Source organism: Aphidius gifuensis, linkage group LG4 (assembly GCF_014905175.1).
Source record: "Aphidius gifuensis isolate YNYX2018 linkage group LG4, ASM1490517v1, whole genome shotgun sequence".
Classification (NCBI taxonomy): Eukaryota; Metazoa; Arthropoda; class Insecta; order Hymenoptera; family Braconidae; genus Aphidius; species Aphidius gifuensis.
Genome location: NC_057791.1, coordinates 1239467 through 1255944, shown reverse-complemented (window position 1 = coordinate 1255944; position 16478 = coordinate 1239467). Strand labels below are relative to the sequence as shown.

General features: G+C 25.2%; 1 protein-coding gene across 1 annotated transcript; it reads right to left on the bottom strand.

The window, feature by feature from the left end:
- Positions 1–513: 513 nt before the first annotated feature.
- LOC122854339 (uncharacterized protein MAL13P1.304) lies at positions 514–16333 on the bottom strand. Its single transcript, XM_044154867.1, has 7 exons — positions 16018–16333; positions 13713–13994; positions 9159–9285; positions 2489–9005; positions 2293–2415; positions 1829–2210; positions 514–1743 (listed from the first exon to the last, which is right to left on the bottom strand). The coding sequence occupies exons 4-7, from the start codon at positions 8984–8986 to the stop codon at positions 1322–1324; spliced, it is 7425 nt and encodes a 2474-aa protein (XP_044010802.1). The 5' UTR covers positions 8987–9005; positions 9159–9285; positions 13713–13994; positions 16018–16333; the 3' UTR covers positions 514–1321.
- Positions 16334–16478: the final 145 nt, after the last annotated feature.

Below are 16478 nucleotides of genomic sequence, written 5' to 3'. Positions count from 1 at the left end.
AATTTTCTTTCTTTCTATTTTTATTTATATCCTCAAAAATTTTTACTATCGCTCAATCAATTAAATGAGTATTTATTTCTATTATTTGTTACAATTATTTAAAACATAATAAAAAAAAAAAACAAAAATATTACGTATCAAATTGCACTTGCCAACGTTTAAATGTTTTTTTTTTTTATTTTTTTCTCTTAAACAAATAATAATATAATAATGATATTTACATTTCAACATAAACATTGTAATTAATTTAAAAAATGAATAATAATTTATAGTTGATTTAATAATCTACTAAGTCAAAATTAATAATAATTAAAAATTAAAAACATAAAAATTTAAATAAATTGCTAGTTTAAAACAAATATACAAATAATAATCATTGTGTATATCATTTACAATATATATATTTAATAAAATATTGATTTAAATGGTATATATATATTTGTTTTTTTTTTTTCTCGTTTTTTTCTACTTGTAAAATATTAATAATCATTTAATGATACATAAAAATCACCCGCTATGTGTTAATCAATTTGATAGCATTAAAATATAACATAAAGTTCAATGAACATAAAAAAAAAAAAACAATAATGTATTTTAATTATAAATCACGTTAAGTTTGTTTATTTTTTTACGAGGATAAAACTTTTCTTTCTCCTTTTTTATTACCTGAATATAGTTATATTAACAGGCTGGCAGTTTTTTCTCTAAATAAAAATTGTCTTTTAAAAAAACAACAAAAAAAAAAATACTTGATTACTCGCAATTGCCTGAAATTATTTTTTAGTTTGTTTTTCGTGTAAAAAAATCATTTACATTTTTGTTTTTTTTTTTATAATTAATATTAATTTATAATCTAACATGTCACAGTATTTTTTTTTTTTTACTATTATTAATTGTTCATTATTAAAATTAAAACATTTTTTATTATTTTATATATTAGCAACTACCCAAACTCATTTTTTTTTGTTCTTTATTTAACTTCACATTATTATTTTCAAAATTGCACCATTTTTTAAATTTATTTTTGCACCTTTTTGTAATTAAAAAGAAAAAAAAAAAATAGATAAAAATGAGTCACTGCACTTTATTTAATATAATTTTTTCTCCATTTTTTTTTTAATATCTTATTTGCATCAGTATTAACGCCACTATTGAGCTTTCGTTGAATAATTTTTTTGTGCTTTAAACGTTCACTTTTAATTGGTTTAATATTTTTAGCACATTTTGTTTTTTTAATTTTAATATTTTTTTTATTATTAATAATAGTATTTTTTTTTAATGACTGAGATATTGTATTACAATTTCCCAGTTGCTCCTCTTGTCAGCTAAGATTAATAAATACACTTTCAACATTTAAAAGTGATTTAACTTGTTCATTATATTTAATAAGTGCAACTTTTGATGCACGTACATTAATTTTTTCACCTGCACTTAATAAATGACAACATCTTGATTGATCAAGAAAATCTGGTAATTTAAGTTCTTTCATAACATCACGATGTGCAATTGTTGGTGGTCCTGCAGGTGCTTTTGGATTAATTTGACGTAATAATGCATCACGACTTTTAATACGTAATGCAGACATTAAATCTGATAATAATATCCATTTATCAGGATCATTTGCTAATGAAAATAGTACTGGAAGATTAATATCACTCATTTCAAATTCTATATCATCTAATTCTGGTTCTGGACTACTAACTGGTGGTTCTTTCATTGGATTATAACCACTTTCTTCAGGATCTATTAAACAAAAAATAATAATTAAACATTAAAATCATTCAAATAAATTAACAAACAAATGAAGGACAATAAAAAAAAAAGCTACCAAATATAGATGATGGCCCATAAAATTTCCAGGGAGTTGTTGAACGTCCTTGAACATCACCAAGATGTTGTTCAAGTATTGTATATGCATCAGTATCAACAGCAAGCATAAGAGGTGTATGACCAGCATATGTTGCTAATAATGGATCAGCACCATATGACAATAATAGACGAACAAGTTCAGTAGCACCATTTTCAGCAGCTTCATGAAGTGGCCTTATTCCACCATTTGCACTTTCACTAACATTTGCTCCATAAGCTAGTAAAAGTTTTGCAATTTCTAAATGTCCACGTGAACATGCTTCATGAAGTGGTGTATATCCAGCATTGTCTTTTGGACTTGGTGCATTATTTAATTTTTCCAAACAATAAGCAGCAACATCCTTAAATTTTAAAACAATAAAAAATTACATTTATATTTTCTTTACAAATATTTTAATTATAAATTTAATTTAATTTTTTTACCGTATAACCAAGTCGTGCAGCTCTATGTAAAATAGTTTCACCAACACCTTTTTTAATAACCCATGTTCTTATTTCATTTTGTAAATCAGCAACACATTCAGCATTTGTTCGTAAATTCATTTGCTAAAATTAAATAATAAAAATTATTATTATTTATTAAAAGAAAAATTAATGATAATTAATAAAATAGACTTACTTTTTTTCGTTCTTTTGGTATATTGTTGTCATCTTTTTTTATTGGTTTTTTCTTTTTACGAATATAATCAAAACCTGAACGAAATTTTTTTCTTCCATTTCGTAATTTGATTTTTTTTTTACCAACAATTTCTGTGTCATCATTAATATCAGTATCTTGTTCTTTTTTTATTTTATCATTATTAATATTATCCTCATTATCATCATCTTTATTATTATCTTCATCTTCATCTTCATCTTCAACATCATCATTGTCATTATTTTCATTATTAATATTTGTTTTGGTATTAATTGAATTTTTTAATTTTTTATCTGTCATTGATTTAAGTATAACTTTACGTCTTTGTACTGTTAATAAATGACGTTTTGAATTAATAATTGATTTGTGACTTCTAATTATACCAACATTTCTTAATCTTGAAACAACTTTTTGTCTTAATGTACGTGAATTATTTTTATTTTTTAAAATTTCTTTAGTTTCAGTCTGTGAATCATCATCATCTTGTGATGTATCACCAGCATGATTTTGCATTGGTGGTGCTGATGCTGGTCTATCTTCACCAAATACTTCTCTAATTGTTGCTTGTTTTTTCAATACTTTTGTTTCAGTTCTTGTTCTACTTTTTAAAACATAAGTAGAAAATTCATTTGGCAGTGCATGATTATTTTTAAATGTATCTCTAAAATTATTAACTGTTTCTTTACGAAAATAACCCAATAATGAATCAACCATATTAACTGATTTTTTAAATTTATTATTATTTGAATTATTATTATTATTAATATTATTACTATTATTTTTAATTTGTGTTTTTCCATTTGTTGTTGATAGCTTTGTTTCATTGATAATTTTTGTAAAACTTGGTGTTGATAATAGCTCTGGTTCATTACTTCCTTTTGGTAATATTTTTATTGAATTTTTTTCAAATTTATCTTTTAATTTTTTTCGTATATCTTTTTTATTACTACCAACTTTTTTAGCAAGTACATCAACTATTGAATTACCATCAAATTTAATTATGCTTTTGGATAAATTTGTTGTTGTTTTTGTTGTTGTTATTATTGGTGTTGATGTACCTTCATCATCATTATTTGGTAAACTACAATTTGAATCAATATCACTATCAGCAACACGACCAATAGCACTAATACCACTACTATTAACACCACTACCACCACGTTTTTCTAAACATACATCAGTACTATCCATTGATACAGATAAAGCTGGTGAATCAGGATCTAAATCAGGTAACGAAGTTGATAATCTATGAAATCTTGATGGTCTTGATACATTAATAAGTTGTGTTGGCATTCTTAATGATTTTTTATAAACATAAACTTCTTCTTCCCAACCAGGACGAAAATCACTACCATCACCAAATAATGGTTTTGGTTTTGGTTTTTGTATAATTGTATTTTTAATTGGTGTTTTAGTTTCTTTAGTTTCTTTAGTTTCTTTAGTTTCTTTAGATTGTTGTTGTTGTTGTTGTTTAATTTTTTGTGGTAACATTTCACGTGAACGTAATTTCATACCTTCATTATCAATAATTGTTGTTATACCAGAACGTTTACGTGTACGTAAACGATGAGCAACAGATGAACCAAGACCAGGTTCACCACTAGCATCACTATCATCACTTGATGATTCACTACCACTTGATGATTCTAATTTTATTCTACTACCACGTCTTTTTTTTGATATAATATCATCATCAGCATCACTATCATTAATTTCTTTTTTAATTCTTCTTCTTGATGCACGTTTTATTAATGGTAATTCATCAGAATCATGATCTGAATTATTACAATCATCATTAATATCATTTGTTATTTCATTTTTTATTATAATTTCATTATTATCAACATCATTATCATCAGTATTTTTAATTAATTCTAATTTTATATCATTATCATTATTTATTTCTATTTCTATTTTTTCATTTATTTCTTTTTTAATATTTTCTGGTTTTATTATTATTTCAGTTTTAATATTATTTGTATTTATAATTTTTTTTCTACGTCCACGTTTTTTAGCACTATCACCACTACCACCACTACTACCACTACTACCACCACTACGTAATTGTTCCATAAATTTATCACATGTTTCACTCCAAAATGGATCATTTTTATTAACTTGATTATTTTCTTTTAATTCAATTTTAACAAGATCATTTGATGTAACCATATTAACTGACATTGCATCATTAAATGATACTGCTGGTTGTACTTTTGATAATTGTTTTCTATCTCTTCTCATTTCTTCAAGTGTTTGTCTTTCAAGAACTGGCATTTCACCCTCAGAATCACTTTCACGAAAATCAAATACTGATGTTTCAGATGAACTTCTAAAATCACTTGATCTTGTTGGTACAGTAAATTGTGAAACAATTGGTGCTGCTTTTGTTGATGATGATGATGTTGTTGTTGTTGCTGTTGTTGATGACATTAATGTTGTATTATTATCATCTTCTGATTTTGAAAATAATCTTCTTCTTGGTAATATAGATGGTGTTTTTTCTCTTGTTAATTTTGGTGGACTACCAGCTGATGAAGCTGCTGATTGTGGAGTTGATGTTGATGCTGCTCTTTCTGAATCACCAATATCTTGTAATGATGATGACGATGATGATGATAATAATGAAATTGTTTTTGAACAATTATATTGTCCACTAACAACTTGTTTTAATTCAGCTTTAGTACGTATTTTAGCTGCTAATATTGCAGCAAGATTATCATCTTTATTATCACGTTGTAATTCAATATTTCTATTATTAATATCAGCTTCTTTTCCAATTGGTAATGAGGCTGAATTTATAATACGTGAACCATATGGACTACGTGACATTTCTTGTGTTATAGAATCAATTGTTCTTGGTACATGAAATTTATGATGAGGTGATGTATTACTATTACGTTCAAGTAAACTTGCAGCAGCAAATGGTGAAAGATTATGTCTACCAATATTTGTTTTTGGTTCAACTGGAGTTATTATTTTATTTGAATAAATTGATTGTTTATTATTATGTTGTTCTTCACGTTGTTGTTTATTTTCCAAGCTATTTCTTAATAATGTAAGTACACGTTTATCAGCACCAGTATTACTTGGAAGATCATGAAATGATTGCCACTGTTGTTGATGTTGTTGATGTTGTGGTGGTTGTTGTTGTTGTTGCTGTTGTGGATGAGGTGATCTTGAATTAGACTGATGTGAATAAGAAGATTGACTGGAAGTATGTAGCCCAGATGCTAAATTTGGAGATTTAATTATTGGATAAACATTTGTATCACGACAATTATTAATATCTTTATATCTTTCTTCATTAATATTCATTCTTTGATATTGATTAATAGATTGTGAATGAAATGAAGAATTTTCAGTATTTTGTTGTTGTAAATTATTATTATTATTTGTATTTGTATTTTGATAAATTGATGATACTAATGTACCATTTGCCACTGTTTTTGGAAGATTTTTTTCAAGATTTTGTTTTTGTTGTTTTTCACGTTGTGCAAGTGCTGCTGTTAATTTATCTTGTATTTGTTTATCAAATACTTCTTTCCAAACATCAACTCTTGGATGTTTATTTGGACCAATACCACCAGGTATATATGGTCCACCAAGTCTTTTAACACTTCCTCTATTTGTTATATATTTATTATGACTTTCAGAATAACGATCATTATTATCATAATCTTGTAATCTTTGTTGTTGTTGTCTTGGCTCAACAGTTGGATATTTTAATGGAAGTTTTACTCTTTCAGGTAAAACATGATAATTATTTGTTCCAGGCTGTGATGATGATGATGATGATGATGTTGTTGTCGTTGTCGTAGTTGTTGCTGTTGTAGGCAGTAAAGTTTTTTTAAAAGTCGACATATTTGGTAAAGATTGTAAATTATTTGTTTGTGCTTGTGTTGGTAGTATATTTGGTGTACTACGTCGTAAATTATTATCTGTATTATTTTGATGTCTCAATGGTGTAGAATTAAAATTTGGTAAAAAATCAACTTTTGGAGCACATACTGGTACTTGTGGTGTTGTTGGACGTAAATTTGGTGTAGAATAACGTGAACCATTTAATTGTCTATTGTCATAATTAGCATATACAACTGGTCCTTGATGTGTTGATAATAATGGCATTATATTTTTACGTAAATTATTTGTTTTATCAAATGTATCAATATCATCACGTGCTGTTGAATCAGCTGTTGTTTTAATTGTTTTAACTGAAAGATCTAATGGTGATTCACGTTTTTTAATAACTGGACCATTAACAATAAATGGCTGTGGTGATACAACTCTTGATGTTGGTTGTGATTGACTTTGTTGATTTGTAGAGTTGCTATTATTATATAGATAATCAGTTGAACTATAATCATCACCACCACGACGATGTTGTTGTTGTTGCTGCTGTTGTTGTTGTTGAGGATAAATTAAACGTCTATTATTTGTATCTAAAACTGGACGTAAAGGCACCGTTATTGAAGATGGTGCACTTGGTCTTGTATCATTTGAGACAGACATTACTGTAGTTGATGTACTACTTGTACAACTATAATGACTTGATGCATTTGTTGTTTTATAATCTCTGTATTCACTACTTTTATATGGAGGATAATATGTTTCAGCATTTATTGCATTTGAAATACGTTCATGTGAATGTTCTCTAGTACGTGGAGCTAATACATATGAACTTGATGATGAAGTCATATTATTATTTGATAATTGTGATATTGATTGATTTTTAATTTGTATATCTCTATTGCTTCTATTTAAATGACCAGATGAATTATCATTTATTGGTAAATTATGTGTATTAATACTTCGTTGAATACCCGATGAAGCAACATAAACAGATGAAGATGTATTTCCTTGATTAGCATTTGATATACCAGCAATTTGTTTTGAATCAATAATATTATAATTATTATTTTGTTTTAATGGTGAAGCATGTTGACGTGAATAAACACTTGTAGTTGAATTTAATGTTGACGATGATGAAGATTGTAAATCATTAACAGGATATTGATTATTGATTTTTGTTGTTGAATGATAAATATTTGTTTGATAAGAATTTTGTGGATAAGAAGAAGAATGCGCATTGTGACTTCCATAAGTAGTAGAAGAAGACGAAGACGAAGAAGAAGAAGAATGCATTGAATGATGACTGGATACTCGTGGTGGGGAATGAGGAGGCGGTGGATATGGCGGTGAGTGGGGTTGAGCATCTATCAAACCTTGAGAGGCAATTGGATTATGTAAAATAGAAGCATGAGGTGATTGTCTTGATGGAGAATTTAAATTACGATTTGATTCATGTGAAGATATTGATAATTGATTATTACACATAGATGGTGGTAACATTGATTGTTGTTGTTGTTGTTTTGAAGCATGATGATGTTGATTTTGATAATGACTTGATGATGATAATCCAACTCTATTTTGATTGTTGATATTATTATTATTATTAGTTGGATTAATTCGATTTGGAAGATGAGATAGTTGAGATGAAGGATGTGCTATAGAGGATTGAGGTGCAACTGATGACACCGGTAAATGTGGTGATGGAATGTAACCTTGATGATTATTATGTGAAGGAATGTGAATTTTTTGAACATGACAAGGGTTGCAAGGATTTGTTGAGGAATGTATTGACGATGAATCAGAAGATGATGATGATGATGATTGTCGATAGGCCACTGTTGGTGATGCTGTTGTTTCTGAAGATGTCATTTGATAAACTGATGAAGGGGGTAATTGTTGTTGCTGTTGATCTTGTATTCGTTTATTTTCTAAATCAATATTTATCAATTGTCTTGGTGGTTGTGGTTGTGAATCAATTGATGGTGATACTGATGCTTGATAAACATTTGAATTTCTTGAAAATGGAAGAGGTGAACTTTTAGTTATATCTGGATGATGATAACGTGGATAATATTGTGTACGATGAGGTATAACTGGTGTTGATGTTGTTCTATCATTCGTTGTATAAGATGAATTTGTTGTTGTATTATTTATTTCAATTGGTCGATTATAACTTGATGGACCAGAAACATTATTTAATTGTTGATAAATTGGTGATGGTGAATGTGTATTTAATAAATCTCTTTGTTGATTTAATTTATTTGTTCTATTTGTCGATTGCATTTCAGTTAAATTTGTTAAATTTTTATGATTTTCTAAATACTCTGATCTTTTATTATTGTCATCATTATTATCATCATCATCATTATTTGGCCTTGTATCTGGTACCTCAACTCTAGTTGGCTGAGGTGGATAAGGCTCAATTGTACGTAACTCATTGTTACTTGTATTCCAATATATTTTATTAATATTATTACTATTTGTTTGACGTCCATCATCAACTGTTGATGAATTACTTGTTTGCTCATCATGTATTCTATTTTTTGTTGGTGTTATTGCTGTACTTGGCATGGGTAAACCCTGAAAGTACTGGCGAGCCCCTTCCAAAACGTTCGTATAACTCACATCCATGTCACGCCAACTACAGATTCTAGAAAAAAAATAAATAAAAATAAACATATTTAAGCTTTAAAATTAAATAAAAATACATTTTGCTTATTTAATACTATCAATTATAGATTTTAAATAATTTTAAAAATAATTTACGTAAATTATTTATTTATTTATTTTTTAAATTTTATACCTAGTGTCTGGCTGTGAGGTCTTGAAGTGGGCTTGTAAGTGTCTGGTGCTATTAGCCAGCTGTATTTAGAAAGCGCATTGGCGCAATAACCTCCATCTCTATGTCATTTCGATTTCGTCTATCCATTCTGAAAACACACAAAAATATTTTCTATTATTTTAAATTAAACACAACAACATTATTTTCAAAAAAAACTTCAATAAAATCAAAGCAATAAAGCTCCATTACATCTAATCAATAAACACATTTCTATTGAATATTTATTTATTTATTTCAACTAAAATCATAGTAAAAAAAAAAAAGAAAAGAAAATTAAACTCTAGAAGAAAAAGCTCTATTAAATCTTGTGTATATATACAGTAGTAGTAGTGCTATAAAATTGTCATATCATTTATCCATCAACCTGTTGCAATATATTTCTTTAACAACGCATCTTTTATATAAAATAAAAAAATTTCATATAGAAAATTTCTATGTAGAAAATAAACCAATAATTCAATCAAAGTAAATGATTAATTTATAAAATAAATTATTGATAAATTGAAATAATAAAATAATCATATTACAATAAATATATTTATATAGTAATTAAAATATTATTAAGTGTGATTTATAAATAAATAAATAGAGAGATATGCGTGCCATGGGATTTTTTTTTTCATTTTTTTTTGTAAAACGAGTCAGTGACGTTAGTTGAATACACACGTTGGAGCAGAAAATACCCCTAGATGCCAGGCAACGTTGTAACGACAGACAAGGAGGAAAAATAGGGAGGGAATAAAATCGTCCCCCTCTGTTTGTGACTGCTTTCCTTCAGCCCATTTGCACGATCAATGCAGCAGCAACGCCCAACGAAGAGGACACCAAAGTTTGCTAGAGTTTTTTTATATATGATTATTATTTATCATCATAGCTTAAATTGTTTATATATTTTTTTTAAGCTAGTTTTTCTTTTACTCATTTTTTTAAATTAGCTCTTTTTTTTATATCTCTATTTTTATTATATTTTTTTTTTCCATTAATATAACACAATAGCATGACTAATTTGTTTTTTCTTTGTTTGAATTTTTTTTTTATTTTTTCATTTTGTTTTATCAGGATAAAATTAATAAATAATTATCTACCTCAAGTTCAAGCTGATTATTCATTTAATATATATGATAGCATATTGATAATAATAACGGTCGTTTACTTGGTTCATAAATACAACTACTTGCTTGTCGCAAGTGGGTCGCTTTCTATATACTCAGTACTTAACGCGTAGATCATATGCAATACCATGGCCAAGATATAATATCCAACTTTCTCAATAAAAAAAAAAAAATTAAAATACTCTACTATTTTCAGCTTTTAAAAAAATATATAAATTATTGTTTTTTTTTTGTTAATAATTTGGACTATGACAAAGACAAACATCAGCCAATATTATTAGTTAAAAATATTTTTTCATAACTGTTTGATATTTATATATTTATCAAAGTATAAAAATAAAAATAAAATAAAGTGTAGGTAGAGACAATGAATTATAAAAAAAATATTTAAAAGTAAAATTAGTAAAATATTTTGATGATAAATTTAAAAAGCTATTTCAAGATGCATTTTAGTCAGTTGAATTTAGCGATGGGAACCAGGCAAGTTGTGCTCCAATTCCAGGCCACAAATAAACTATTAATATAATTTTTAGTGTTGCAAATCAAGCTTAACGTAAAGCATGGAACTGATGATGATTCTTGCTTCTTTTTATTTTATCACATTGCTTCCCCAACATACAGTTATATCTTTAAATTCTCTTCCTCCTACTTTTTTTTTTATTTTTATTTGAAAGCGCGCAGTGCTTAACAACGACGACTGGCCATTCGGTCATATACCGTGACTCGTTTCAGTCGTTTGTACAACATTCCCCTATTTGAAATTTAAACATTTTTTTTTGTCAGACAGAATAAAGCTGATCAGCCGTCGCCCTGTTCAATATACGTGCTGCTGTTTGCTATTCAACTTGCTCTCTTTTTGAAAAAAAAAAAATTTCTTTTTGTTTTTTTTAATAATAAATGAGCTATTTAAAAATTAATTTGATTATAAATTTCAAATAGAAATAATTGAATGACATATAAAACAAAATTAATTTAATCAAATTTTTTAGAATTTTTTTCATCTTGGGAATTTAAAAGTTTCTTGTCGTTTTTTTGAAATTTTTTTTCGATCTTAAAAATATAAAATCGACAAAATCCAAATAGAAATTTGTTCATTCAAAATAATTTTACAGTATATTAAATTTATTTTTTGAAAGTTTAAATAACTGTTTATTTAATATACTTGATTTAAAATTTGAATATTATTAAAATGTCAAGAAAATAATTTAAAAAAAAAAAAGAATTTAATTTAATTTAACATATGTACTTGAAATCTACAGGTGCAATACATTTTTAATGATACTATTTATTATTATTATTATTATATTTTGAAGTATACATGTCGTACTGTTATTTTATAAAGAAAAAAAAAAAAAAAGCTGACTTGATTTTGAAGCAACTGTGACTTCCGGTACGAAACGCAATTAAATACAAGAAATACTTTTTGCTCGATTCTATTCATCGTCACATTTTTTTTATTTCTTTTTAGAATTCTTAATGATACTGTAGTTGAAAATTTTCTCATGTAATATAATGTACTTTATAGAGTGTATTATACGAAATAAATACACGTGCTTTTTTTTTTTTTACCTCAGTGTTTGAAAGAAAAGAAAATATGTCAAAGAAAAAAAAAAAAAGAAATGGCTTTTTTTAAAAATAAAATTTTTTAAATTCTGTTTAAAATAGTAGGATTTTTTTTTCTTTTTGTTCAAGTTTTTAGAAGAATTTAGAGTCTATAGGTGGGTGATTTGAATCACTGTGTGTTCACAGTATAGAATGAAAAGTTTTTTAAAAAAAGTGAAAAGTCATCAGTCGACCGACCTCCAATGTGAAAGTCTGAAAGTAAGCCTTTTATAAAGAAAAAAAAAAAATGACAACAAATGTTTTTAATTTGCCCCGCCTATTATTCCAAAACTTCCGGTTGAAATTTGACGAAACTTTTTTTTTTTTTTTAAATATGGTAACAATAATAACGAAAAAAAAAAACGATTGACTTTAAAACATTTTATCAATATTAAATTTTTTGTATTGCTATGCACTATTACTACTAATGAATTATTCAAACTTTCATATTAGATTTTTTTTTAAACAGCTATTTTAATCAATTTACAATTGTCAAAATAAATTAACAATTTTTCACTGTGTTTTTTTAAAAAATGACAAGCAATTTTACTTGATGAAAAAACAAATTAACTAGTTGAAAGAAAAAAAAAAATTTAACAGTTTAAATATTCCAATTAACCTTTAAATAATTTATAAATAATTTCAAGGTTTATGTATAAATTAATGTTTATTTATCTAGCTGATTAGAAATTATTTTTATTGATTTTTAAATAGATAAATGTCATTTTGTTTTTCATTAACAAACTGATAATTATTTAAAGTTAAATTTAATTAGTTTTTTTTTTATTTTAACAATTGAATAAATTTATTTTATTGTTAAATTTTACTGATAAAATGTTTTTTACTGATAAGTTATTTTTTAAAAAATTTCTAAGCATCGTAGTAATTTTAAATAATTTCGAAAAGTTAAAAATAAAATTTACCAAAATACCAATCGAAACAACTCCAAAAATTATTAAACCAATTTCGAAATAATTTTAGATAATTTTATTTCGATTTTATGTTATTATTTTTCTCAACGAAATTATTCGATAATTATTTCAACTGGTAAAATTAAAATGACTTAAATTGAAACAGTTCAAAGTTAGGGAATAATTAAAAATGTTATTATTGATATAATTTGAATATATAAATAAATTTTTAATTTAAAGAAATATATATAAACAAATAATATTTATGAAGACAAAATATATCAAGTTTGTTTTTACACAATGTGTATACTGGATTAACGAGTGTCCAGAGAAAATTACTGATAAGAACCCTCTATAATAATAATTATACTGATTGAGAGTTTGAGACAAAGTGTCAGTGTCTTATTGTCTTTCATGACACGCACTTGATAAATCATTATATCACTTTTGGCTAGATGAAAAATTAATCATTTTTGTTTTTCTTTAATTTACAAAAGGTATATTATTATTATTTTTCTGTCAAATAATTTAATTATTATATCAATAATATATAAATAAACAAGTTCAATAAACTTGTAAAAAATTTTTCTTTTTTTTTTTTCAAATTTTTATCTATAGAAATTAAAATACACTTGCTATTTTTGTAAAAAAAAATTCTATCACTATCACATTGTCCCAAAGTTTTTAAATAAAAATTTAAAAAAAAAAATATACCTTTATGTATAATTAAAAATAAAAATACTTTTGTAGTTAAAATCTGATAAACTAAAGTTGATAAATTTTTTTTTATTTCAAAAATTTCTATTAAAATAAATTGATGATTAATAAAAATATAAATAAAAAATATATTATTGTTATTAATAGATTAAGATAATTAAAAAAAAACTTACATAATTGATGGATGTTTATAATAAATAATCGATCCACTTTCTTTTGTTAATAATCCAAGCTGAAGTTATGTATGTATCCAAATTTATATCGTCACAAACACATACACTAACACAATTAATTATCACTCTTTGTGCTTTAAAACTTTTTTTTATATTTCTTCATTTGCATCACTAACAAATAACACAATTTTTAAATTTTATATTTTCTTTTATATATCACATCCAAGTCAACTTCCTATTCCATGTATTTAAGTATCTTGATTATTTTTTTTTTTTCGTTGTCTGTAAAATAAAATAATAAAATATATATATTAGTCATATTAAAACAAAATGATAAAATATATATTTAAACAAGCTATTTCATTATTTAGGATGTATTTATTTTGATAAAAAAAGTTAAAATAAATAATGGACCAATCAAAGTTTTCAACAGGAAAAAAACTACATTGTCTGACAGTTTTTTTTTTTTTTTTGTTTTAAATACAGTATAATCATTTATTTTTTTATCACATTAATCAAATACTCTAATATTATTATTTAAAAAATAAAAAAAAAACTATTAATTTAATCTACACAAATATGTACTTGTCTGTGATACTAAAAATATTTAATTAATTAAAACAAAATTTAGGATATTTGTAAAACAAAAATTTTTTTTTTTTTTTAATATAAGTTATTTATTATTTAACTATTATTTACTTAAGACTTTAATAATTTTTTTTTGTTAGTTTGTATAAAGACAATAACTAAAATAATTATTTGATATTTATTGGTTTGAATTTTGGGCCATAATGGACCAAATTACTCCGAAAAAAAATACTCCGAAAAAATAAAAATTTAACAAAGTTAATGATTATTTATTTATAAAATGGATTTAATAATTTTTTTTGTTTATATAATTTATAAATTCACTGTCTAAAATAATTATTTAATATTTATTTATTCACATTTTGGTCCATAATGGACCAAATTACTCCGAAAACATAAAAAAATCTAAACAAAGCTAATAAATTGAATAATTTAATTATTTTTTTTGTTAAATATATTAATAACACTTGTTATACGTAAAAATTATTTTAAAAAATTAACACTTTAATATGAAACACCCTGTATAACAACATCGAATGTCGTTATTGTTGGTCCGTTCGACTTAACGAGTAGTAGACAAGTCAGGGCCAAGCACACAACACACCCACATCCCTCCTCTTCCCCCCTGCACACACACATATTTAAAATTCAATGATTATTTCATATCTAGGTAGATTAATATATCTAATTATTGTTTTTATTATTAAATTTAAGATAATTTACTCTGTTTTTTTTGTTATTTAAAATGCAAAAGAAAAATCGTATGTGTTTGTGTGTGTGTGTGTGTTTACAAGAGAACAATAAAAACACTTGTACACTTGATCTTGGCCAACAAATTTTTCACATTTTTAAATATCATAAAAGCTTTTGAATATAAATATTCATCTATTGTGTTTTGATATAATAATTTAAATCTCAATTAAAGACCTTTTTTGTTTTGAAAATTTTTTTCTTTTTTTTTCGGAGTAACGCGTGAGCATGAACAATGTGTACTGCGAATACGTAGCAAAACAAGGAATATAATGACAACTAATAAATAAAAACAAAAAAAAAAAAAAGTAAACTTTGAATAAGCCCGTGTGTTGTTGGAGCCACAACACGTAGTTATGTAAGAATACGCGTCCATTAAACTGGGCCGTCCGAGCGCTGTTATACCGAGTGTATCGGGCACTCACCAAGGACACGCACCGGGGTAACCTACTTTTAACAACATCATCACAATTTTTTTTTTTTTTTTTTTCAACTAATTCATTGTGTATATATTTAATTAATTATTTATGATATTTTGGAGTAATTATTTGGAGTATTTATCACGGCTTATAACAAAAATGAATTTAAAAAAAAAAAAATACTATTAAAATCAAGAAAGCATAATTTTAACATGAACATTTATGTATTTACAAATACATTTACATAAACGCACCCACAAACACATACAAATTAAACACACAAGTTTCACTTGGTCGGAGTAACTTGACTTTTTTATTTATTTTTTTTTTAACTTTTATATAAAAAAAAAAAACGAAAAATAATATGAATTTTAAATATACATTAATAATAATTAATAAAAATTGTTAATTTTTATTAATTTATATTAAATTTTGTTGTATATTATTTAATTTCACTTGTACACTTTGTATTATGTTAATATTTATTAACAAAAAATGAAAAAATAAACTCGTCAAATTCCAAGGATAAATTATAACACGTCACTCACCATTATTGAAAAGAATTTTCTTTATAAAATATACAACTATTATTTATATATTTTAATATCACTCTTTGGTCTGTATTTGTTTATATTATTATTAATTGTTAATTGATAATAATTAAATTTATTTTTGTTTGTATTATGTTGAATAAGTTAAAACTTTCTTTTTTTTTTTTTAATATATTTCTCCGTATTGTGGTTTAATACACGGTCCAGGAAGGTATTAAAAGTGGGGACGAGTTTGGAATACTAAAATGAATTTTTGTAATGAAAACGAGGAATTTTATTGAACAGTCAGTCACCGACCAAGTCACGACTTGTACTGAAGTCGCAAATGACTGAAAAGATTGAAGCGCCATAGAGCGGTCGAGAATTGTATTTTACATTCGGTGATTTTCGAATAATTTCGAACAAAGCGGGAGAGAGAGAGGAGGAGGAGAGGAGAGATAAATTTTTAAAGCGATATA

Coding starts and splice junctions, on each gene's coding strand:
- LOC122854339 (XM_044154867.1), bottom strand. CDS start 8,986: ATGGATGTGAGTTATACGAACGTTTTGGAAGGGGCTCGCCAGTACTTT. Junction 2,416..2,488: donor TACCAAAAGAACGAAAAAAA/GTAAGTCTATTT, acceptor ATTTAATTTTAG/CAAATGAATTTACGAACAAA. Junction 2,211..2,292: donor CTGCACGACTTGGTTATACG/GTAAAAAAATTA, acceptor TTAAAATTTAAG/GATGTTGCTGCTTATTGTTT.